Source organism: Triturus cristatus, chromosome 2_1 (genome assembly GCF_964204655.1).
Source record: "Triturus cristatus chromosome 2_1, aTriCri1.1, whole genome shotgun sequence".
Lineage (NCBI taxonomy): Eukaryota > Metazoa > Chordata > Amphibia > Caudata > Salamandridae > Triturus > Triturus cristatus.
In genome coordinates, this window is record NC_140581.1 from 77,831,984 (window position 1) to 77,857,629 (window position 25,646).

Sequence of the window (25,646 nt, forward strand, 5' to 3'; positions counted from 1 at the left end):
AAGCTGCTGGAACCTCACAATGAGACCAGTATGTGCGGGATAGTTAAATGAACAGTATGGTAAAGTGATTGACAGAAAGAAAGGGTGGATTCACAATGGACACTGAGTGGCCACTCATACTGTGTTACAGATGAGAAGTCCCAAGTGGAAGACTCACAGCATTTTTTCTATATCAGCCAAATAGACGATTGGAAGCTAGGGAGGTGGGAATGAGAGGGATGTGGACAATTTGGGCAGGTATGTGGTAAAAACTGGTATTTTTTTACCATTGTTGTTTTTTCTTTTTTAAGGACAAAACCGCTGTGCTTTACTACTGTAACGCGGACGGAAGCTGATGCCCACTTAATGTGATAAGAATATGTAATGCGTTGGAAGACAAATTGTTCTGTTATTTGTAATGTTTAGTTTACAGGCAAGTGTTGGAGTCTAAATATTTGTTATGTAGGAAAATGTTGCCATATGATGTACGCTGTCTCACTACTTGAAATAAAAAGAAATGTTCCCTGGTTTGCTTGTTCTTAGTCCATCTGCTTATGGTTCTACTAGACCATTTTGTCCTGGTCTTAGTTGTGGTACGTTTGGTCCTCATGTAACAGTGTTCTGGTACTGATCCCACTGATCTTGGTTTCATTAGCTCTCCCATTCCCTCAATCTTGTGCCCCATTCTAGTCCTACTAGTCCTCCTGGTTTGCTTATTCCACCTTTTTCTTGTCAATCCGACCATGGTCCCATCTATCATGGTTCCCCTAGTAATGGTCCTCTTGGGGCTGGTCTTCCTCATCCTCATGACACTGGTCCTGAGCCTGGTTCTCCTAGTTCCCATGGTCACCCTGATTCATATAGTCTGTGTCGCAGTGGTTTAGGATCCTCTTGAGTCTGACCCTTATGTACCTTCTGATCCTGGTTCCACTGAGTTAAGACTTTCTGGTCCATTATATCACCCAGGTCATTCTAATCTAGGGTCTCCAATTCCTGCTAGCCCAGGTCCTTTCTGGTTGTGGTCTTCCCGGCGGGTCTATCCACTTCTGGCCCCTTGTCCTCCTTGATCTGATCACTCTGGTGTTGTCAATCCTGCCTCAGGTCCTTCTTTCCATTGCTCTCTGTGTAATGGTCCTCTTTAATCTGTCTTTCTGGGTCTGCTACTCCTAGCCCTGGTTGTCTTCATTTGTCTGGTCCTGAATGGTGCTTTCAGGCCTGACTCATCATTGTAGTCCCAGGGCCTTCTCTCACACACACATACAAATCAAAATAGATTTACTCATCATTAATGTCTAACCACACACAGGTAAAACAAAATAGAATCCATAGAGCACTCAGTCAAATATACACACACAGGCTCCACTCACAACCTGTGCCATACTGACAATGAACATTTGATCTCATATGTGGGAATAAATGAACCCTGTTACAGGGCATTAATAGAATATTTTAAACAGGTATGAATCTTCTCATAAGGAGAAAGAAAAAAAACTTGTCCCTTTACTATATTTAGCATTTCCACCACAGCAGTTACACAAGTTCCATGTAGAATGGGGGTTGTAGACTCTACTAAGGAGCGGTGGACATTGGGCTCCCCTCATTCTCAGAGTTGCAATTTAGTAACTTGAACCATTTAACAAGTAGACCCTACAATGGGGGAACAAACAAAAAAACAGATTTCATAAAATGGAAAAATATCATAGGGCAGGACAGTATATTCTCACAATGGAATTGTGCAACCCAACGGAGCTGCTTCCACTTACTATTCCAGACTGATGCTCCTTGCTCCTTTACTGTGATCTGCTTATGACCTATGGCACCACCTACCTGATCACCAATGTTGGAGAAATCCGTCAAAGCCTCACCTCCTCCTTCTTAGTTCGAAACTAACATGCCAGGCACCACCCTTGCTTTCTGCCTGTCCAAGCTTTTGAAGATACTACTGACTTCTTATACTCCAGCACCCTCAAACATACCGCAAAACCAGCCACCCATCATTCAATCCATGATGATTCAAGTGGTTAGCATTTTTGTCTCTTCCTGGACCACTCATGATTCCTGCTTGGTTGAAACACGAGGCACTACTGGTAGAGTCGAAGTAGAAAATGTGCATATTATCTTATACTATCTGCCCCATCTCAACTCACTCATTCCCTGGCCTTCTAATGACAAAAACAGATCCTATTTGCTACATATCCATCCAGTTGGGGATGGGCGTTTCCCACCTGTACAATCAACCTCTATGACCCACATAAGGGACAACCTGGTTAGTTCTAATGACCACAAGAGGCGTTATCTCTAGTGCTAGTAGCCATGCATTGGGTACAACACATATACCTCCTCCATTGCTAGAAACAAATCATGATTCTCGGCAGCTGCACTGTATCAATAACATAGAGCACTCATGATGACCTTGCCCACACCAATCCTTTGCCCCCATTGAACCATACATGTCCTTTCTCCCCATCCTCCAGACATAATTCATCATGTAATATTCTTGGAAATCTTTCTCACAGCACACACTTACCTAGTGCCCTGTTTAAGGTAATGGAACAACAAGGTGAATGTTGGTTTTACTCTCAGTCACTGGCAATCATTTTTCACCTACCATGCCACTCTAGAGTATAGCCCACCTTTTGCTCATCAGTACTGACTCTGCTCATCATGGGAACAGTCCATCCTGAACTGCCAAAGAAGGTCTCCTCCAGAAGGGATTGCAAGCAACCCCAGATGGTTTTGACCTACTTAGGGCTCATCAGTGAGGCATAGCTCGAATCTTATGGCACAGTGAGCACTGGACCCAAGTCTGGGCAAACCTGTCACACTTAGGGCGAAACTTGCACCAACAAGGTGTTGGATGGAATGCTAGAATTAAAGTCGGCCATTGGCAACCCCTCGGGCAGCATTACAGTCCATTGTGGGTCCCATGCTCACTGTGTCACTGGAACCAAGCTCTGCCCTATGCCCTATGTCTTGCTTTGCTTGTGTTTCGATTAAGGGAGGACCTGGCCCGGCAGTCCAGACTAGATTGTTCATATTGGAGCAGGGTCAACACTATTATTTTCATATGGCTGGGTCCAAACAGATGGCATGGTGGTCAAAAGAACCTGGGGTTGGAAAGGAACCCCAAGCAATTTTCATTGGTTAGACTTATAACAAGCATGACTCCTAACACCTTGTGTTTGTTTCATATACCACGCTAAGTGGCAAGAGAATGACCAGCCATGGGTCCTATGCTTACTTTGCCACAGAAACCAAGCTATACCCGACTGATGAGCCTTAATCAGGGTGAAACCGATCTTGGGTTTCCTGAGCTCAAGTTCAAGGAGACCTGGCCTGGTAGTTCAGGCTACACCTAGTGGAGCGGGGTCAAGACAAATTTTGCATATGGCTGGGTCCAAACCGAAATGGCATGGTTGGCAAAAGAATGATGGGTCAGAATGGTACCCAGATCAATTGACAGTGGTTAGACTTATTGCACCCATTCCTCTCATCAGCTTATGTTTGATGTACTGACTAAGATAATGAATTAACATATTTGGATAATGACTCATATCCGAACTAAGGCCAGTAGTATTAGGGGCCTGCAAAATGACACCTTTAAACCAAATAATTTGTAATCATTACACCCCAAAAGAGCACCCCACAAAACAGAGATCCTATGAGACAAATGCCTAAGGGGCCGTATCATACAGAGTGCTCGGGGGGCACAGTGGATGTTTGCACCCGCTTTCCGCACCACCGGAGCACTTTGGTATTACAGAAAGGGCAGCATATGCTTGTTCAGCCCCTTCTGTAATACAGATAGCGCTGGCGCACATATAGTACCAACACTATCATCAAAGTCAGTTTCCTCATTTGCATGGGGTGCAGTGGACCCCCAGACACCTCCTTGCAGGAAGGTGCAGTCCCTCACTGAATCCACCTGCAAGGGTATCTCTCACCCCTCATCAAAATACAGCGGGTTTCGGCCTGCACAGTAAAGCATGGAGCAGCTGTTACAAAGCTGCTCCGTATTTCACTTGAATGAACTATCACCAGGGCAGCGCAATTTCACTGCAGCCCTCTGAGCAGCGCATTCAATCGAATACGATGCATTCTCCTTGTTGGCGCATAGCGCACCTTTTGCAAGGTGCCCTCAGCATAAACAGGGAAAATGTACTGCATTGTGTAATACGACCCTAGGTGTCCTCAGTACCTGCATTCTGTTACATCAGTCACCCGATACCTTTAATTCTAGAATCATGCAGAAGCATCACTGATCCCTCTCTGGTCTAAAATTCATGATGTGAAGTAGAAATGTGGAAGAGTGAACAAACACCAGACATTTGTGGATAAAAGAGACAAATAGAGGGGCAGTTAGACTTTCAACAGTTTATGGGAGACCAATGATAAGAGAACCTGGCAATCCAAAACTTGGTCCCTCAGTAGTTTGAAGGAACAGAACTGTCAAACAGTGGGTCACTAGGATCTTACTGGTATTCAGTAACCAAATGGACAATGGGCTGGTCTGGGGTTTCAGATGAGGGTACATAGTCAAAGAAACCCCAAGAGATCAGTAGGAAAGTAGAAGAACAGCTCTGAGTCAGAGAAATCCCAAGGGGCTAGCAGCGAGCTATTTGAATGGGTCAGGTGAGAGTAGTGGAGCGATTCCTTTCACTTAGATGACAATCATGACCCAACGGTACAGCAACAGGGCTCTGAAACAGGGGATTCTAACACTGACATTACAAGGGGCGCTCCTAAGGAAACCAGACACATGATAAGGCAGAGAAAACAGATCAGCTTCATGAATTGAGATGAGTCACTGCAGCAGATATGTGGTGGGAGAGTAGCAGGGCTGACTGTGACTCCCAACCAGATCAAGGAGGGAAGAGCCTCTAAGAGGGAAGGGTAATGGTTGCTTGCCTACTTGGTACAAAGTGTTGGGGTCCCTCATGCGCATTGCACAGCATATCCTGTTATCTATACAAACAATATATATCAATGCAGCTGGTGAATCTCACAGGGTTAAACTTCGCAGCACCTAATATATGGCTTCAGCAGGAAACATTAGGCAAAACACCCAGCAAGTATTCAACAAACTGTGGTCCAGTAAACAATACAGGTGGAAAGCACAGTGTTTGCAACAGCTCTCCCCTCCAATAACTACATCAAATACTCCACTTAATATATTCAACTGTACTTTGCACATTCATTCAAAACAGCTCAGGTAGAACATAAAGGTTGTTGTCAATGAACTCACAACAGCATGAATAAAAATAAAGAGCACGTTAACTGAGTTCCCAACACAGAGCTGTAGTTGTATGAGTGGACCCTTCCATATGCGACTGCCTCTTAAACGTTATTGTGAAACAATACACTCACAACAGTACTGGTCACAATAGTAAACAATCACAACTTCCTGCAGAACCCAGTACAATGCACAGACATCCAGCACAGTTCAGAAACTCTATATAATTGGGCTTCACCAAGCTCAGAATATCATTACGCATATAAAATACCACTCCAAGAGAACACATAACACACTGAACCAACATCAATCCAAAACCACCATCAACACTGACTGAAAATGAAATCTGTGTATCCCAGTACACCACCATATTCTCAGCTACTTCAAACATCATGCTTACGCTAGGGCAACGTGCATCTCAGTTCTACATATATCTCTTACCCAGATTGTTAAGGATCTCTGGATATTGACAAAGCAAACAACATTCAATATTACAACACACTTGCAACCACACATGTCAACAAAATATCAATTACACTCAGATTGTCGCTGAGTCTACTGAAGCAGAAACGTCTTTGATCTGTATGTGAATCCCCAAGAGCCAGGTGTGAATATACCCAAACCTAACCCTACTGCCAGGTCCTACCACTGGCAATGCAGTGCTATAGTAATCTGTGCTAACATCCATTGCAATTCTAACTTTCAGAAGATCATAGTTTATGCTAGCATTTAACCAGTCCTAAAGGGCTGCAATGTGTAAGCAGTGTCTTCATGGATCAAATCATGTGTGTTTAAACTTGGAAAATACCCAATGCAGCTAGCCCCACACATGCTGGAGGAGTTAGTAAAAAGTAGCGATAATGAAAGGATAAATGTTCCAATACCAGTAAAATAGAGGTTCCCATGAGACTTACCCTGTACCTGAAGACTCGGTGTTTGTGATGGAGGGAGCATTAGCGGATGGTGAAGGTGATGGGGTTGGAGATGATGCTGTCTTCACTGAAATTGTAGTTGGTGGTGAGGGACTAGAAGCTGAAGATCAATCAATAAATATCAATCAACCAATAGGCACACACTAAACATTGATAACACAGCCAAAGTACATTGCCCAAATCACGCTCAATACTGTCACCTTGGTATAGGATGATAAACCAAGTATTCAGGTTCCATCCTGGTCAATGTCTCAGATGTATGTAACAATGTTCCATATTTGTGCAAGCAAGTTTGCATACCGCACATTATTTCTGGTATAATTGAATTTGAGAGAATATGGGAAAGTGAGTTGATGTTTAAGCTGTTCAAGGCATGATATTCTTTAGGGTCAGTATATAGAACATGAACATCTTTACAAACATTAATGAGTCCTTGCTCCATATCTTTCATAATTATTGACATTTTTCGAGTTACTTATAAATGTTTTTATGTAACATTTTTTAAATGATTAATTTGTTATGAAGCAGCAGAAAACATTAATATACACCAACACAAAATGAAGGTCATAGAAATATAAAAATGATTATATTCATAATTTATCTAAGGTGTTTCCTGCTACAAATTTAGATAGCTTTTCTCTGCAGTAATTTGGTAAGAGTGTCTTGTGTGATGGTCATTTGATTTTGACTTTCTTAAGCCTTGTTAACATCTTTCCACTATTCAAAATAAGTTGCAGCTGAATTCATTTTTAAATTTTTGGCAGTAAGCTTCCATGCAATTGACAAACTTTAAAAAACAAAATCCATATTATATAATTCAAATAAGATTATACAGAGTTCAGAGGTTACCAGGGATTGCAATTTCGACTTACGTTTTGCCATGTAGTAGTTCAGAACTCATCATAATTTAGACAGGTAGCAAACATTTGAATTTTCATTCTGATCTGCTGACAGTTATGTTATGTTATCGTATATTATGTTATGTTTTGTTATGTTACGTTATGTAGGTAGGTTTGTGGAGGTTTATGTGGTTTCTGAGGTATGTGGGGCCAATGTTGTGGCATGTTTGCTATGTGTGGGTGAGGAATTTGAAGAGTGCTTGTTTGTGGATTGGGAGCTAGTGGAACTCTTTGAGGTGCAGTGTGAGATGAGTGCAGGGGGTGAAGTTAAGGGTGAGGCAAGTGCCTGTGCTTTGTATTCTCTGGAGTTTATTGGCCGGTTGAGCGTTGATTCCAGCTTAGAGTGCATTGTCATAGTCCAGCTTGCTGGTGATGAGGGATTGGATGACAGTTCTGCAAGTGCTGATCGAGAGCTAATTAAAGATTTCCTTGAATAACATTAGTGTGTGGAAGCAGGCAATGTAGACTGTATTCACTTGGCTGGTCATAGTGAGCTAGTCCTTGATTACTATTCTCAGGTTCTTTGTGTGGGTTGCGGAACAGGTGTGGTCCAAATTCGGCAGGCCACCAGTAGGAGTCCCAGCGAGCAGTGTCTTTGATGAGGATTACTACTTCCGTTTTGTCTGTGTTGATCTTGAGAAATTAGTTTTCATCCATCTTTCGACTTTGGTAATGCTTTTTGAGAAACTGGCCGAAGTGTTTGGCATCTTGTTGTAGAGGAAGAGTATGAGCTGGGTGTCATTAGTATAGGATATTATGTTGTTTCCATGAGTGTGGATGATCTTGTATGCATTGAACCAAATGAGTGAGGATCTTTGTGGCACTACAGATGAGGTTGATGACATCTAAGGTGAAGGTGCTAAATTGACTTACTGGGTGTGGCCTGCCAGGAAAGAGAAAATACAGCGAAGTGCAGGATCTTGGATGCCAACTTTGTGCAGAGGTTGGATATGGATAGGTGTCGGAGAGTAGGATCTGCTTCACATGGGTACCTCCACTTTTTCCTGGAATTTCACTGTTTTTCGACCTTAGTATGGCTGTGGCCCCACTAATCAGGACCACAGCCTAGCTGCTTTCTCTCTAAAATGGTTTCCATGTACATTAGGTACATTTCTAATTGAATTCTGGAGTGCCTTATAAGCCCCTAGTATATTGTATACTGTGTACCTAGGGCATAGGTACCTCAGAGGCCTACCAGGGGCTGAAGCATGTATTATGCCACCCCTGGGAAGCACTCCAAAATGACACCACAGGTCTGCTACTGCAGCCTGGGTAAGGTGGTGCATGCACCCCTTACTGTGGTATAGACTACCTATATCACTGTCATTGCACACACATATAAAACCTATAAGTCACTCCTATGGCAGGCCTTAACAATCCTGAAGGCAGAGTGCTTGGTTTTTATGTGTGAGGGTGCCCCTGCATGAGCAGAGCCCCTCTGCAGCATTCGGAGTACCTCCTCTGATGCTATTTGTGGTGCAGCCTGACCATATACTCTTAAGTGCATTAAAACCTCGTGGTAAATGCTAACTTTGGACTGGCTGCATGGAAACATGTCGTGTTTGGTGTCAAACACTTTAGAATACTACCCCCCATCAGTTCTGGCGGCAGAGGTGGCATTCTACCCTTCTAGAGGGAGAGACATGTTCACACTGGTCTACCCGGTAAAGACGTTCTACAGCCCTGGCATCACAAAATGGATGCCACTGCCACAGACACGGGTCTGGCCTCCTGCTGCTGACCGAAACTCCATCAGAGCTGTCCTGAACAGTAGTTTTCCTGCCCCAGGGAGATGTAACCACCTCCCCAGACAGGCAGATGTGTATTGGGTCTGGGCGGGAGCACTCTCTGATGCTTTGAAGTCCTGCACTGGGGGCACACTTGGTGTCCCTCTGCATAGTCCAGTTCAAACTGGTTCCAGGGGCTACCTGCCCCTGCTCTGGCGTGAAACTGGACAAAGGAAATGGGTGTAACCACCCCTCTTTCCAAACCCTCCCATAGGTGAGTCCCTAGAGCATGTCCAAACCCCAAACTTAGTATAAGTATTGGAACCCAGTCCTTGAGACCTTAGATTACCCTGGACGAATCTCTGCAACATATATCCTGGACCTTCGACATTCTATTTCAACTAGAGGACTGAAGAAATCTCCCTTGGGGTCAAGGAGTGACTCCCCTGCTTGGCAGGCACCAAAGAAGCAACTGTCGGGTCTGCAACTCTGAAGCTCCCGCCAGACGCCGAAGTTTTTGCATCACCAGAGGTGGATTTCCAGACTTCCCCGAGACTACCCTGAGTCCACTGCAAGGCTGAGGCCCGTGGCTATCGTGGGTGAGGTGGAACCGTGACCCCTGGACACCGTGATCTTTTGCCGGTCCATCATCTTCCTGGTCTTCCTCGAAGTTGTGCTTTGGGCTCCGAGTAGCTCCAGCCTTGGGCATCTACAGCACCGAAGATCTCTGGCCTCCACTCCACGAGTGACCCGTGGGCCAGTTTCCAGTGCGACTGCTCGAGGCTCCTTTGCGATCGCTAGCCCGTTGGCTAGTGGGTCCCCACGAAGGCAACTCCTCTTCTGATTGGGCTTTCCTGGTTGCTCCAGATGTGCCCCTACTTACCCCTGCTGGGTGAGGCCCCCGGCCTTTGCTGGTCTGCACCAAAGTCCTTTCTCTGTTCCAAGTGACTTGCCGTTGCCAAGGCTTGTTGGGTCCAATCTGGTCGCCGACACTGCAGCACTCATCAGACTTTGTGGGACAGCTCGCATCCAACTCCTAGTCATCATCGACACCTCCTGGACATCGTGGCTGAAGAGTCAAGACACCTGTCAACTCACCTGAAGCGCCCGACATCTGTGGGCATTGGACTATCGTGCCCCTGGTCACTGGTAAGTGATCCAGACTCTGTCCCCTCTGCTTTCAGGTTCCTTCCATCCTCGATCCAGGCTTGGATCTGTTCGGACACTTCTCCTCTTCATGGCAGCAGCACTTCATGAGCAGCTTCCATTGAAAACAACACTGCGACCCGACACCATTTGACACCTATGCACCCGGCTTCCCTGGGTGAGGTAACTCGAGTACTCCGGTGCTCCCATGGGTGTTGGCCCTAGATACCTCTAAGTCCAAAAGGGTTTGCTTGTAGTCGTCCTCTAAGGGTCCTTAAACTCTTAATTCCCAACCGCGACTTTCCCCTTAGAAGATAACAGCAATTCGCAGCTGTGTTCTCACACTGCACGCGTCCCCCGTGGGTCCCCTGTGTCACTGCCTTGGGTGGTTCCTTGTGGTCCAAGCACTTCTACAGGCTCTAGGCCCTGTGTCTAGTTCAGTCATGGTTCTTTTACCATTTTATTGGTATATGGTTTGGTACGCCCCTAGGGCCCAAACGTGTATTTGTGCTTTTACTGTTCATAACTGACTTGAAACTTATGTACTTCAAACTCTAGCCTCATAAAGAGACTAGGGGTGTGTGTATAGAAATAAATACATATATTTTATATACATACCTGGTGTGGTACTCTTTCATTTGGTCATTCTAGAGATTATAGACTGGTAAAACAAGCTGCTTTACATTCCTTCAAGACTTAGCCTGAAGGCTGCTCTCCATAGCTACCACTAGGATAGCTTTCAATAAAGGTTGTCTTTAACCTAATACCATAAGGGGTTGTTTGGACTGATACAAGGTGTCCACTATAACTAGCAGCATATATCAGACCAACTTCTCACAATAGGGAGGGAGATGGTGTTACACTATCACCCACCATGGTCATACCGCTGTCGTCCACAGTGGTGGTTGCAAATGAGGTGGGTGGCTAGATGTTTGTTTATCATCTTTTCCATGACTTTTACAAAGTAGGCTACTCTCTCAGAGATGTCGGTCGCTTGCTACCATCATCGGATATGTTGAGGGTTTTTTGAGGAGGGGGATACAAAAATATATTTATTACATAAATTAAATTTAGTTACTGCCCACCGTATAACCCCACAAAACTCACAACTTGTACCTAAAACTTAACTTCAAAAATCAAAGTATTAACATTATTAATATAAACATTTATCAACAAACTAATTATCATTAATTAAATATTAATTAATTATAATTAATGTACTTTTCACAATATACCCGCATAAAACACACAACACTAACAAAATGTAACACAATTATTTACAAAATTAACATAATTAATTATCAATTTAGCAATTAATTTAAATGTTCAAATTAATTATTAATTACTTAAAATGTATTTACTCCCCATCCCATACCATTTCAAAACCCACAACCCACAGCTAAAAACTTTTTTTAATTAATTGCGCAATTAACATAATTAATTCTCAACTAAACAAATATTATTCATTACAAAATTAAATATTAACTCAATAGAATACATTTATTCCCCACCCTTTACTCCTATAAACCCCATAATCCGCACCTAAAAAAAAAATAACACAATTGACATAATTAATTATCGTTTAATTAATATTAGATAACAACTAATAGTTGAATAATTAAAAAAATAATTACTTCCCACCGTTTTCCCCTCTAAACCCCACAACCCACTAAAAAAAAACTTAATAGCACAATTAACATGATAAGATATGAATTAAATAAATAATATTAGATAAAAAATATTCATTAATATATTGTAATTAAATTACTTCCCACCCTATACCCCTATAGACCCACAAGCTTCTACGGCACTAAAAATGACAAAAAATAAATTACATTAAATTTTATAACTACTAAAAAATATATTACAAAACGTAAACAATAATTATACAAAACATTTACATTATATACATTTAAAATATATACTAAAATTCATAACATTAATTAAAAAACAATATTTTAAACAACGTTATTCTTGCAAACGATAATAATGACTTCGATATTTTAAAAATCGATATTACTTACTTTAAAATTTTTATTCTTGACAACGATATTCTTGCTGGCGATATTTCCATATCTCAATATTTTTTACATAATATTTTGGTATGGCAATATTTCTTTCTCTCAATATCTACCATACCCAGCAGGTCCTGTTCCCTATCCAGGATGTCCGTCCAGTGGCGCATCAGCTGCCCCTGGATGCACAGAACACCTGCTGTGCGGTGCATACAGTGCTGCACTCCGCTCCATAGCACCTGTAGGGCGTAAACCTTCACAGGCCTGCTGATAACATGCAGGGGAAGTGACACAGCACCGAGAATATGAGTACAGTCACTTCTGTCTCGCTGTAGACAGGGCAGGGCTCACTCTTGCCTGTCTGTGTCACCCACAAGGGGTGCGTGTGGCTGCCTGCTTCTGCCATTGTAGTCGTTGCTCACAGGATTGTTATAGGTCGGAGTTGGGGTGGAAGTCGGACTAGGATGAGAAGGGAAACAAGACAACATTCCCACATTGTCCCCATTGATTGGTCTGACCACCACCTTGTCCTCTTCACCATTAATTGCGCCATGCCTCACCCTTCCCCCACAAACATCAAACATAGGAAATTAACCAGAAATCTTCACCTTATTCCTCCAGGCGAGCTGGAGACTAAGATTAAAGCAAAACTTCAACTTACACCTCCCTCACAAAATGCAAATGACCTTGCCGAACACTACAACAAATCCATCATCGAGGTCCTTGACCAAATCGCCCCAGCCAAACTAAAACTTCAAAAAAACAACCCCACCAAATCCTGGTTTAATACTGGATTCAACAATGAGAGACGCTCACTTAGGCTGACCGAACGCATGTGGAGGCAACATCCTTCCCCCTTAAATCTTGCTCTCCTCAGAGCCGCAAGGGTTAATTACAAAAAGCACATCCATAATGAGAAGGCCTCCTTCTTCCGCGCACAACTGGATCGGGCTAAATATAGACCCAGGGAACTATTTAGCATCATCAAAAATCAAACGGCTTCGCCCCCCCCCCCCCCCAAATTGATGGCCTCTATTGAAAGATGTGAAGAAATTGTGAACTTCTTTTCTGAAAAATCTCCAATATCGATCAATCCTTTAACTTAACCCCACCTCCACATTGCTCATCACCCCTCTATGACCTCCCCTCCAAGTCTCCTTTTACACGTTTGCCCCCCCCTGGCTCTGTTCATCTCCCACTCACTGTCGCCCCTCCTAAACATTTCTTCACCAACCCACAGCTAAAAAATAATGCTTCTTGGCTTAACTTCCGCCAAGTTACAGAGCTTGAAATCTTCAACATCATCACCAAGCTTAAACCCTCCTCTCATACCATGGACCCTCTTCCCGCTAAACTTGTTCAAGACTTAAAACACATAATTGCACCATATTGGACCACTATCATCAACTCCTCCTTGGCCATGTGTTGTGTCCCGGTTTCCCTCCAGCTTGGCCAAATCACTCCCACCCTTATAAACACTACAGCCGACCCCAACGACCTCAACAATTTGCGACCTATCTCTAATCTTCCGCTTCTATCTAAGACCCTTAAAAAATGCGCCTTGCTCCAATTAGACAAGCACATTGACTCTTTTAACCTTTTGGACACATTCCAGTCAGGCTTTAGAAAGGGCTGCAGTATTGAAACTGCTATGCTCAACATTATTGATGATATCCACCAATCCCTTGACAAGTGGGAGGCCTCCCTTCTCATTCTCCTTGACCTCTCTGCTGTTTTTGATAATGTTAACCACTTCGCCTTACTCAATACCCTCAAAGATCGTTTCGGCTTCAATGGTCCTGTCCTCAAATGGTTCACCTCATTCCTTCAGCACAGAACCCAACAAATTAAAATCAACAATTGCCTCTCTAAACCTATTCCTGTCTCATTGTGTGTTCCTCACCTTCTTTTCAACCTCTTCATGGAACCCTTCACCCTAATTCTTAAGCAAGCAGGAATCAACTTCCACATCTATGCTGATGATACCCAACTTTACTATAAGATCAAATCCCAAGCTGACATTCTACACCGCAATGCTGCCCTGACTAAGATTCTACACTGGTTCCATCACAATCATCTTAAACTCAACCCTAAAAAAACGGAAATCATTCTCTAAGCTCCTAAAAACAACCGGCTCCCCATTCATCACTGGATCTCTGACCTTAAGGCTCTCAACTGCTCTCTTTCCACTTCTAACTCAGTTAAATCCCTCGGAAATAACATTGACCAGAACCTCAGCCTTACTCCCCACATACAAAATTTGGCCAAAGGAGCTCTCTTCACTCTTCATCACCTCAAGAAAATTAAACCCTTCATTCCTGCTGATGACTTTAAATTAGTTGTTCAATCACTCGTACTGTCTACAATGGACTATGGTAATACAGTTCTCTCTGGAACACCGAAAGTCCATTTAGCCCCAATCAAATCAGTCCTCAACCTCGCTGCCAGGCTTATTTCTGATTGTAGACGGTTTGACCACATCTACCCCGTCCTCAAAGGTCTCAAATGGCTTCCCATCGAAGGCAGATCCACCTACAAGATGCTTGCATTAGGCATAAAACCTTGCATCATCACATCCCATTGCATCTCTTGGATAAACTCCACAAAGCGGGCTGCACTAGAGAAAGGAGAAGCACCAATGCTGTCATACTAGTTCCTCCTTTGTTACACAAGAAATCTACTCAATCACTCTCCTTCTCCGGAAATGCGCCTTCTATCTGGAACTCACTTCCTAAAGATCTACTTTGCAACCCCTCCTACCTTAGCTTCAAAAAAGACCTCAAGCTGCACCTTCTCAACAAATACTGGGGTCCTTAATCCTTGTCGCCTAGCATGATGTCTCAACCTGCTCCTGACTGTACTATGTTCCTGCCACATTATACCTGACTCACTCCCCCCTCTTCTCATTTTATCCATATACTTCTAACCTTCCCCCTCCAGTTCTCTTATAATTACTGTCTACTCCTGCATGCTATCACTTCTCCCATCACCTTCCTCAGTTCCCTCCTTCTTTCATATTTCCCCCCCCCCCTCATCCCAGACCTCCCACGCTAGTTTAACTATCCAATACTTGTTATGACCTAATTTTTATTTCTTATTTTCTTGCCCATGTTATAATTGTCCGATGCATACTGTTCTTACAGTCCTGCATTTTACCTTTTTGTACAAATGTTACGTTGCAATTGTTTTCCTCACCTAACCATTGTAAAGCGCTCTGATAACCTCAGGTCTAGCCAGCGATATATAAAACCTAATAAATTAATAAATAAATAAAATTAAACAGAAAACAGGTCCAGTAAGGAAAACAAAAAACAATGTATAAAAAGGTCACAAAAAACCCACACAGAAAGTAAATACACACATGGAAAGTCAGACAGTAATAAAATAAAGTAAAGAAAACAGTGGGATTGGGAAGTGGATGGTCAGATGGGGTGGATTAAGTTGGATGGAATTTGGAAAGTTAGGAATCATTGGGAAAGCTAGACAGTACAGGAGCAGGTAAAACAAAATGGTTGAGTGCTTGCGCTGTGCGTGGTTCTATTTGTGATGATTTTTCAGCATGGAACGCACTACTGGTATTAAATCACAGCACGAGCAGTATGATATGCATTTTCCACCCATTCGCAGAATTCTGTTGAATCTCACTGAGTTTTTTTTGCAACGTTGAATAATTCTGCAAAGTAAAATTCTGCAAGTTTCGCCGACCCCGAGAGAAAATGGTTACAGATAAACGGTATTATGGAGAAAAAAAAATCTGTTGATTTAAGTGGTAAAAGTTTCTGTTTAAGCAATACTTAGGTTAAATATTATGGGGCCGATTACAATGCTGGACGGACCCGAGTCCATCCGGCATCAGTCTGGAAATGGAACAGAAGGACCTCCAGTTGCAATCCTATACTTTGCTCTTGGAGCATGCATTGCGAACGGAATGCATGCTCTCATAGCAAATACCTAAGGTTTAGTTCATCCCTGCACTCCGAGGCAGGCACCTCAAGGTGTGTGCCACTGGATGCAGGGATCAACGGGTAACCCCCTAGGCCGCCATTCGGCGGCCTTGCACCCAAGGGGGCCTTGCTGGGGGCCCCCAAAGCTTTTTCCCACTGCCTTTTTTAGTTGGAAAGGCCGGCACAAAAAGGCAGTGGTAAACTGCCATAGTAATCTCTCGGCTGGAAAGAGGCGACAGGGGGATTACTGTGAGCCTTCTGAATGGTGGGCAGGCTCTACGAGCCTATCGTAAGCCATTTGGAAGACTGGTTCATATTCCCTTCTGACCGGGCCCATTGAAATGGCTCGATCGGTAGGGAATCTGAACCAGTGATTACGATGCGGGCAGGAGGGCTCCGATTGATGGTCGGAGCCTTTCCTGCCCACATCGTAATCGGCCCCTATATATGTATTACATCTGTAGAGCAATGGCTGGTGTGCTGTAAGGTGTACATTAGGTAAAGGCTAAGGCTTCAGAAGTCTTTGAGAAGACCCATTTTTGTAGGCCACCGTTGTTGTCGATAATGGATCATTCACACACAGGGCCTTATTACGATGTCGGACGGTCGTCCGGTGCGGAATCAGAACCGATGACCTCTGGTTGGCGGTCCCAACCGTAGCATTTCCATTTCTCTATTGGAGCTTGTGCTGCAGTTGTAAACCAGCCGCAGCAGAATCTCCGATAAAGAAACCGGAGATCCTCAAGGTGCAGGGATTAATAAGGGGGCACCATAGGTGCCCTTTTAGCCCCCAACTGGAAGCCACAGGGAGAAGGGGGCCCTGCTAGGGGCCCACAAAGTCACTTTCTGACAGGCTTTCCATGTCAGAAAGCTTGACATGGAAAGACTGTTGAAAACCGACATCGTAAAACCGACGGTGGAAATGCCGTCCATAGGGATTAAGGTGAGGCTTCCAACTGGCTGACAGGCTACTTGAGCCTATCGGAATCCAGCCGGAATGACCGGCTGCTTTCACTTTCGACCTCCTGCATTGTAATGCGGCAGTGGAAAGTAAACGCACGATGTGACTCGGAAAACCTCTGACCTGCGGTTGGAGGCTTTCTGAGTCTCATCGTAATGAAGCCCTTAATATGTATAATAGTTGTACAACAATGCAAAGAGACATTAAAACAGTACCGAGTGAGTAAATGGGACATATCTAAGTGGTGATATTGTATTTTGGACTAGCATAGGATGTTGACCATGATAAAGGCAGCTTGTAAATTATTTCAAAACATCAGATCGATGGTGGAGATTTCTGTTGGTGAAAAAAGCTATATTTGTATGTAGTCTTAGCAGCACACTATGCACACTATGTGAAGGATTAAGCAATCCACCTTTCCAAAGCAGACCCCTTACTATTCACTTTAACCTGTAACAAACTGGAGTATGACAAGCATGTCAGAAATTTCTGTGGGGCCTGGGTCCCTATTTATAGAGGGAGCCCTTATAGTAGGAGGCTCCTTTTCCTTTCCTTAACCATTTGATTACAAGAACACAAGCCAGAGCCAGCATCAGGCACCATCTAGTGGAATTAGCACTTTGCAATGCAACCATGTATTGAAGCCTATAACCACATCATGATGTGTACGCATGACCCTGAAAAAGTGGGGAACCCAAGGAATAGTGGCCCCTCTGCTCCCCCTTTCTGATGACATTGAATATTGCTCTGCTCTGCAGGGTATCTATCCATAGGCCTCTGGTTCAAACTCTGAGAGGTGTGCACTGAAGCCAGACTAGTGGTTATGTACCTTAGTGGAGCTTCAGATATAATATTGCTCCTAATTCATTTAAAGGAGAATCCTGAACATTACTTCTCTATGCAGGTTCAATTGTTTTACATTTAGATGTACAGCAAATATATTTTTCTTTGTCCTGGACTTCTACCTAAGCATACCTAAAGCATACTTATAGATTATCTTTCTAATCTGAAGAGGTTGCCACTCCATATAGATGACTGGGAGGATGCTCGCCAGTCATATGACAGCCTAATCAACTGATTTGCCCCAAGTAAATATTTGCTGGATGTGCCCAGCTGACCTGCTGCACTGGACCTGCCTGGACTTGCAACTGGACCTGACTGAGATCTGCTGGCCTCTGCTGAAGGGAGGTCCTGATCCCCAGGAGGTGCCTTTCCAGCTCCCGGACCCTTGGCTGGCATGAAGTAAAATCCTCCTGTGATGAAATGAGAAATCTTTAACTTTTGGGCTCTTTGAATCCACAAGTAGGCCCGTTTGTACTTAAACTCTGCTGCCCACAATGACCGCTTATGGGAAGCGCCAGTAAACATGACTCTTTGCGCTACAGTGACCGCCGGCGATGACTTTCAATGCAAGATCTGCACTTCGCTTGACAGCAATGACAGCCCACAGTGACCGCCAACGCCGAGCTCTAACAACGACTGTCCTCAATGCCTGACCAGATTTTTGTGCTACAGTTACAAATGTCCATGACGCCAGACCTGCTCTGAAACAGCGATTACCATACGTGATGCTCTCCCTGCTCTTCTCTGCATCCTCCACTGCGAACTGGATGGACTCTTTAAGCCTAACTTTGAGAAGGGAACTTTTTCAGCAGAACTAATTTGGTCCCTGCATCTGGCTTGAGCTCAATCGCGGTTGGCCTGAATTATGACTTTTCCCTGGTCTTGCATGACCAGATGACTGTAAGTGGCGCTTTATGCTTTTAGGCCCTATATTAACCCAACATTTTGAAATTCTCCACTTCACCTTATTGAATTTTTGTCATTTGGTCTCATTTTATTTATTAAAAATGATTCTACTTTTCTACATTGGTTTGGAATTTTTCTTGCGTGTTGTCAATTTAATGCTTTTTGTCTGCTGCATAAATACTCATACTTTATAAAACCCCTGAGGTCCAGCGCAACATTTCAACACACAAAATTATATGGTTTCCCACATTTTCGGTTCTTATCTGACATAATGCACAGACTCCATAGTTTCATTTCAGAAAATAAATTTTTCTCTATTCGTAAATGTTCATCTTTGATAGATGAATTTTTATCTTCTTTAGTGAAATTCAAAATGTAATCTCAGTAAATTTAAAATCTAGCCAGTCTACATTTGAAATTAGAAAATAATTAAAGAATAAAGAAAAATTTCTGTTCTGAAATGAAACTATGTAATTTTGTATGCTGAAATGTTGTGCTGGACCCCAGGGGTATTATAATTTATCATAGGAAAGTGGTAGCTTTGCTTTTAAAAAAAGGGGGGTGAAAGAGGCTGGCTCTCCCGGTCCGTGCACCATTGCTGTTCATTATAATGTGGTACAAAAGGGGGTGGTGATGGACGGAACATCAGAACCAATCAAACACTCACACCCAGTCAACAGATCTGGGTTTGATCCATCACCGTTCTTTAGCCCACTCTGCCACCGCAGTTCAGACATGGCCATATGCAAATCAGTCTGACCCTGTGCCTCATGGGAACAGTCCAGCCCAAACTGCCAAGCCATGCCTTCTCTGGACCGGAAACAAGCTTCCTAGGACCGGTTTCTGGCATTTCAGCCGTCTTCAGCCAGGCTTGCTTGAATCCAGTGGCAAAGTGAGCAAGGGACTCACGTCTGAGCATACCCTGCCAACTTATACAGAGTGATAGTTGTGATAGCAAATTGTGTTAGCCTCTTTTTTGTAAATTGGCCGAAATACACGTTGGGGCATATTCTCAAGGATCTATCGCCGAGTTATCAGCACTTTATCTCAGCCAAAGTCACGATAAATTTATCGCCCCATGCACAAGCTGGTGCAAACAGCTGCTACCACCAGTTTACCTGTGATAGCAGCAGCAAAAAACATCGTCATGGATGACCCCGGCAACTATCACTAATGAGATGCAGAGTAGGCATTCCCGAGCAAAAAGCTGCGACAACACCACACCTCAACATTCTCAACAACCAGCCAGATCTGCGATAAGAACACAAAAAATGCGATAAGGCGTGTTAGCAGCAGGAAATTAACACCTGCTCTGACCTGGTGCAAAGTCGGACTACAAGCTGCACCAGAAAAGGGAGCTACCCACCCCCGGACCACTAACACCCCCCCACCCCGGGCACCCACCACCTCCCCCGAACCAAGAGATTGCACATCAACGTCACGAAATCATGAACAAAATTTGCCCGTTGCCGCAGAATCACATCAACTAACAGTCATGTGACTACAGAAAAAGCAGAATCAATCATTCATCATTGAGAGCCCAAACAAAATATCACAATCAAATTTCTCACCAAACAACTCTTTGGAAGAGTCATGGCAGGTCATCCCTGGACAATCTGTAAGTGACAGCCTGTAAGACAATGTCCCAGATAACAAGGTGAGTGCGGCACTCATCAAAGGACAGAGAAAGAGAGAGAGAAAAAGAGAGAGAGAGAGAGACGTAACAAGGAGTGCAAGGACAATCGGGCCCATGGCTCATACATGCCAACTGTTGCGTGTGTTTCGCAATTGGTGCACTCTAAATCTAAGGCCTGGCAACAATTTCAGTGCGAAGGCCACATCACATTTCAGAAATGCAAGCAGTAGTCAGACTTAAATTAGGCATGAAAGCTCCTTTGTCTCAATACACAAGGCGGAAGGACATCCGAACCTCCAACCTTGGTCTTCAATGCGCCCTGCACCCCCTGAGTGAGATACCATACCAGACTCTGGCGACTCCCACACCACGAACTGCGCTAATGAAAGAGCAACGTGTCCACACCCCACAGTCACTTGTCCCTGCTCGAGCTACACCTGCATGGCATGCCCCAAACACACTGTTAAAAAACAACCCATACGTCCAAACGTTGAACACACATATGACTCATTGTACGAGCTGTGGCGCATCGTCCACAGAACTGCCGCCGGTCTTAGGCATGCCGGTGGTATGAGACCAACAAACGCAATGGAAGGCAATCCCGGGCACATGCACAACCCCAGTCACGTGGAACTGTACCGTGCATGAATGCTGCATCTCTTGGGAGCTTTGCCAATGGCAGTTTTGCGAATCAGTTACCGTCTGAGTTTCCGGCTTGCGTACGTCACATGCGTCCAGCCCTGGTTCCACTGTCGATCATGCACATTGAAGTGGCCCATGGAGGTCTGCCTATCCAACACAACGGTAGCTGAACTGGATTATGGCTTGTGTGTGCACCCCCCTGTTTGCCCACCAACAGGAGTGCAACCGGAATACCCGGGCATAGGATGCCTTGATATGCGGTGTCTGTGCCGGCAGCAGTGGATGGGAGATTGCACAAGTCATCGTGTGCAGTGACCGCATTGAGGCACTCCCCTATTGGGCTGTGTTGGGGATTGGTGAAACTGCGTGGTCGGAGCACATCTGTCCAGACCAGTTAATGGATTGGCTCTCCCTCGAGTTCCTTGAATTCGAGAACGACGTACTTCTGGAACTGATTGCCTATGAAGCAGTGCTCGCATTCATGAATGAGTAACTACCTTCCTGCAGCCACAACTGATTGACACCCAGATCACAGGACCCAACACCGTGTTGCATCGTGGAGGAATGGTCCCATAAGCCAGAACAACAGTGGACATGTCTGCATTCGCTCGGACTCAGAATGCATGTGCGCGCACCTACGCGTGTTGTCACACACCTGTGCAAGGTGCTGCAGCCCCGTGGGCGGAGCTGCACAGCGTCGATTGGCAAAGTTTCTAAATCTGACATACTGCTGGAGGGAGAATACACACAGGGCAATGTAGCACGACATGTGACCTTGTTGGTCCCTTTCACCTGCTCACTGTCAGCATAACACACAGTCGGCGCAGTTTGGTGGTACAGTTCCATGCAGATCCCATGGGCTGTGAGCCGTGTCCCCTGACACGGGGCTATGAGCAGACGCCAAACATCCCATGACTCGACTGGCAATACACGGTGGGCTGAGACCGTTTCCAGCCGTAAGGACATGTGTTCATTTTTGCCTCCCCATGTCTTGCACCTCGACACGTTCCCATTCTACCTGTAAGTGTCTTATGCATTTGTTTGCCTGTTGTGGCCCATTACTTGCCCGTACTGACATGCACATGCTAAAAAAGTCTACGCAACTTCACCAGTGTACAACTGTGATGAATGTTGATTAGTATGACAAATCGTGTGCCTCAATGAGCATTGTCTTTACACAGGGAGGGATAGAATGCCTCTGGTACATAGGTGGTGAATCCCTATTGGCAGCTCCACCTCTGTGAGCCAGACATTGTATTTGGGATAGTTGCTGGTAGACCTGTGCCCTTCTGTGTCTTCAGCAATGTGAGTATGGTGTCCAGCTCCTTGCCATGTGGATCAATATGATCCATTAAAACAGACTGTGTCCACAATGATGTGTGTGAGTACATCATGTGAAGAGATGTTCTGTAGCCACATTCGAGGGGGGACACTACTTCAGCTGGGCTAGCGAATCTGACATTTACACACACAGCCCGATATAATACATGGACGTGGGGCTGCGTTGGGGGATGCAAGATCGTTGTTCATGTGCAATGAGGCCACATTTTGTTCACACCTTCACATTCATCTAATTGGCCATGTGGGTCAGGGTCAAAAATGTGCATTGATGACATTTACCAGGGTGTACCTTTTTGTGCAATTAATGTCCCTACATTCATTCATACTTGTACACGTGAGTGAACATAGACATGACATCTGTGTGATTTGGAATGTTTTATTCACATTCTGGGGAGTGTCGGAGATGTAGGGATACATGGCCAGTTCAAGCCCACATTACATGGTTGCCCAGTGGTTGGACAACCAGGGTCCTTGGGGGAATGCAAGGTTGAGCTGAAGAGGAAGAGATCAATCCGTAGCCGGATTGCAGTGTCATTGGTACAAGAGCAGATATGGCAGTCCATGTCGGGGTCCAGGTGAATGTCGCAGAGTGTCCTGGGGGACAGTGGGAGGTGTTGTTCCAGGGCATGATGCATAGGGCTGAACCAGGCAGGGACAGGCCATGTGGTGGGTACGGATGCTCCTGCCTACTTCCTCACACAGTCATTATCCTCCACATCTTACTCCTCTGAGACGTCTTCTGTGTCCAATGTGTCAGGTGTGTGTGGTGGTGTTATGGCTGCATCACTGTGGGCCACTGACACATCAGGGTGCGAAGGTGATAGGGCTGCATCACTGTGTGCCAATGACACATCTGGGGGCGGAGATGTGTGTGTCGAAGTTCCAGCAGCAGTTATCTGGGACAGGCTCTGTGTCAGCAATGGCAAGATGAGGATCTGCAAGGCCTGGAAGATCCCAGCTACATCTCGCTGGTGTTCAGCCGTGACAGCCCTACTTACAGCCTGCATCCGCTCCATGGTCTCCATTGTCCTCCGCATCTGTGCCAACTCTGTGCTGTCATCGCTGGAGCCTGTCTGACTAGACAGTTCTTGTATCTGAGTAATGGCCCCAGTGAGGTCAGCCAAGGATTGTCGGTGAGCATGGTGCGGACAGTGGGTATCCGTTAGGGACTGTAAGTGGTCCCTGATGGGACTCAGACACCTACGTATGGCATCGAGTTTGGCTGCCACGAGGTCAAAACCCACCCGCAGGTGATCAGCCAACTCTTCCTGACACGCAAACACATAGTGTTAGAATTCCATGTGTTGGTTGTGGGGGTCCTGTGTGCCAGCCTTGGTGGTGTGTGCTTCCTGCTGTGTGGTCTGTGCAGGGTGTGGGGTCACCGCAATGCAGCTGGACTGCCCTGCTGCTGGGGATGGGATGCGGAGGCTGTCCATGAGCCGTTGGAGGGTGTATGGGCAAAAGTGCAGGGTGTCCTCTTCATCATCACTTTAGAGATGTGTGGTCTGCTCTGCAGGAGGTGTTGATTGTCCCTCTGCAATTTAACAGGGAGATGCAGGTTAACAGTGTGTTGCATGTATGTTCACGTATTGTACATGTTTACATACAGACTGCATGACAATGTACATTGTGACTGTTTTGGAGGAGCTGGCTATTTGATGGGAGGCAGTGGACATTTCGACTACATGACGGATATGAGGTTGTACTCGTACATTATCATCTCACAGTGTCATGCAATGCCAGATGTGATTGGCCAGTTTCTACACACGAGCAGCACCAGTTATGTCCTCTGTCCTGTGGTGTAAGTGCTGCACTTTGTACCACATTGTCGTCAATGTTGATGTACGTTGATTGCTATGTGTGTGTGCTGCATTGTTGGCGAGTCGGCCCTACAGCTCTGATTTGGCGACCCCTTATTCCTTTGAGTCGATGTGCATTTGACTTGTGTGCTTTTCAGGTGCTGTGATGTTTGCAACTTGGGTCATTGGTGATCTTGGACATATTTGTACTCTTGTGCATTGTTTGTCTGCAGATGTGTTGTTGACGTCATGGGTTGTAGGTGCACGTGGATGTGTCAGATTGTGACCTGCTCCTTTACGGATGTGGTCCACACTCAGCCACCTCAAAGTCGTCTCATGCACCATGTCATGTATTGTGACTGCAGCCATGCTATCTGTCATGCAGTGTCACCTGCATAGTCCGTGTGGCTCACAGAGCCGCTGCTTTTCTGGATTCCGCACATGTGCATGGGTAGGGTGTGGCATTGGTGATATGGAGGGGGGCCCATTTGTGCACATTGTGGACGGGGGCCTACTTGGTGATGTGTGCTGCAGTGTGTCAAGGGTATCAGGGACATGTTCCACACTCATTGTGGGTGTGCCGTGTGCTGCACATAATTGTGCATGTGTGCCATTATGCCCATCTCCCTCTGTCCCCCAGGCCCTGGTCGTTACTCACCCTGTTGCTGTTGGGTCAGGTCATATCGAGCTGTGTCCAGACCACCGACTCCTTGCACCGTCTCCGTACTGATGACTGTGGCCACCATTTCCTCCAGCTCATCCAGCTCCTCCTGTGGTGTAGGAGTCCCACCTCCAGTCGCCTTTGCTACCTTCCTGTTGGCAGCGAGTTTCTCCTTGGTTTGGCTGTGCACTTCATGCCAGCACCTCTTGACCTCCTCCATTGACCTCCTCGACACTCCAACTGCATTCACGTTGTTGACGAGGGACTGCCATATTTCCATTTGTGTTGCCAATGGCGCAGTGGAGGTGACGAACAGTTGTTGGTAGTGTTCTATCCCCTACGTGACGATGATCCGGTCTTCCTGCGGACTGTACCCCGTCTTCCTCTTCCTCCTCTCCTTGCACTTCCCTGAGCACGGAGTTCCTGGCTTGACCTCCGTGGGGCTTGTGGGGTTCAGGTTGTCCTCTGCTCTTGGTCCGGGTGCATCCATGGTGCTACACAGTTTAATTTGGTTTTGGTGTGTTTTTTTTGTTGCTTTTATAGTACATTTTCTCTCATGACGTGTGGGAATTGCAGGCTGGTTTTCGCTGATTTTTGTATCGTGCTTGGCCTCATCGCAGTTTTTTTTGCATTCGTGTTTTGCATTTCTGCAGTGTCGGGTTGACTTTTTCACGAACATTTGACATGTTATCGTGAGCCTATTGCATGGTACCGCCGGCTTGGAAATATGGTGTTACCACGGTGTTATTTTCCCGCGATAGACTGCGATGTGAAGAGTTGCATTAAGCTATATTTGCAATTGTTATCACACGTTCTTGAGAATATCCCCCTTTGTCTCTAAGTTAAGCATGATTGCATTTGTGTCAAACTATGAGAAGGTTAAGCACTGAGTAATTTAGTGCCTTTTGTGGTTCACTATGACAAGGATTGTGGTTTCTGCTTGAATAGGGTTTCACCCCTCTCAACCCCACCCAATTTCTTA

General features: G+C 45.1%; 1 protein-coding gene across 2 annotated transcripts in view; it reads right to left on the reverse strand.

Annotated features, from left to right (window-relative positions):
* The window catches only part of LOC146863776 (uncharacterized), a 300,646-nt gene that overhangs the window by 252,706 nt on the left and 22,294 nt on the right, over positions 1-25,646 (reverse strand). For both annotated transcript variants that reach the window (XM_085628004.1, XM_085628009.1), the window contains exon 3: positions 6,127-6,244. In XM_085628004.1, coding sequence (XP_085484130.1) covers positions 6,127-6,244 — 118 coding nt within the window. The remainder of the gene's footprint in view (positions 1-6,126; positions 6,245-25,646) is intronic.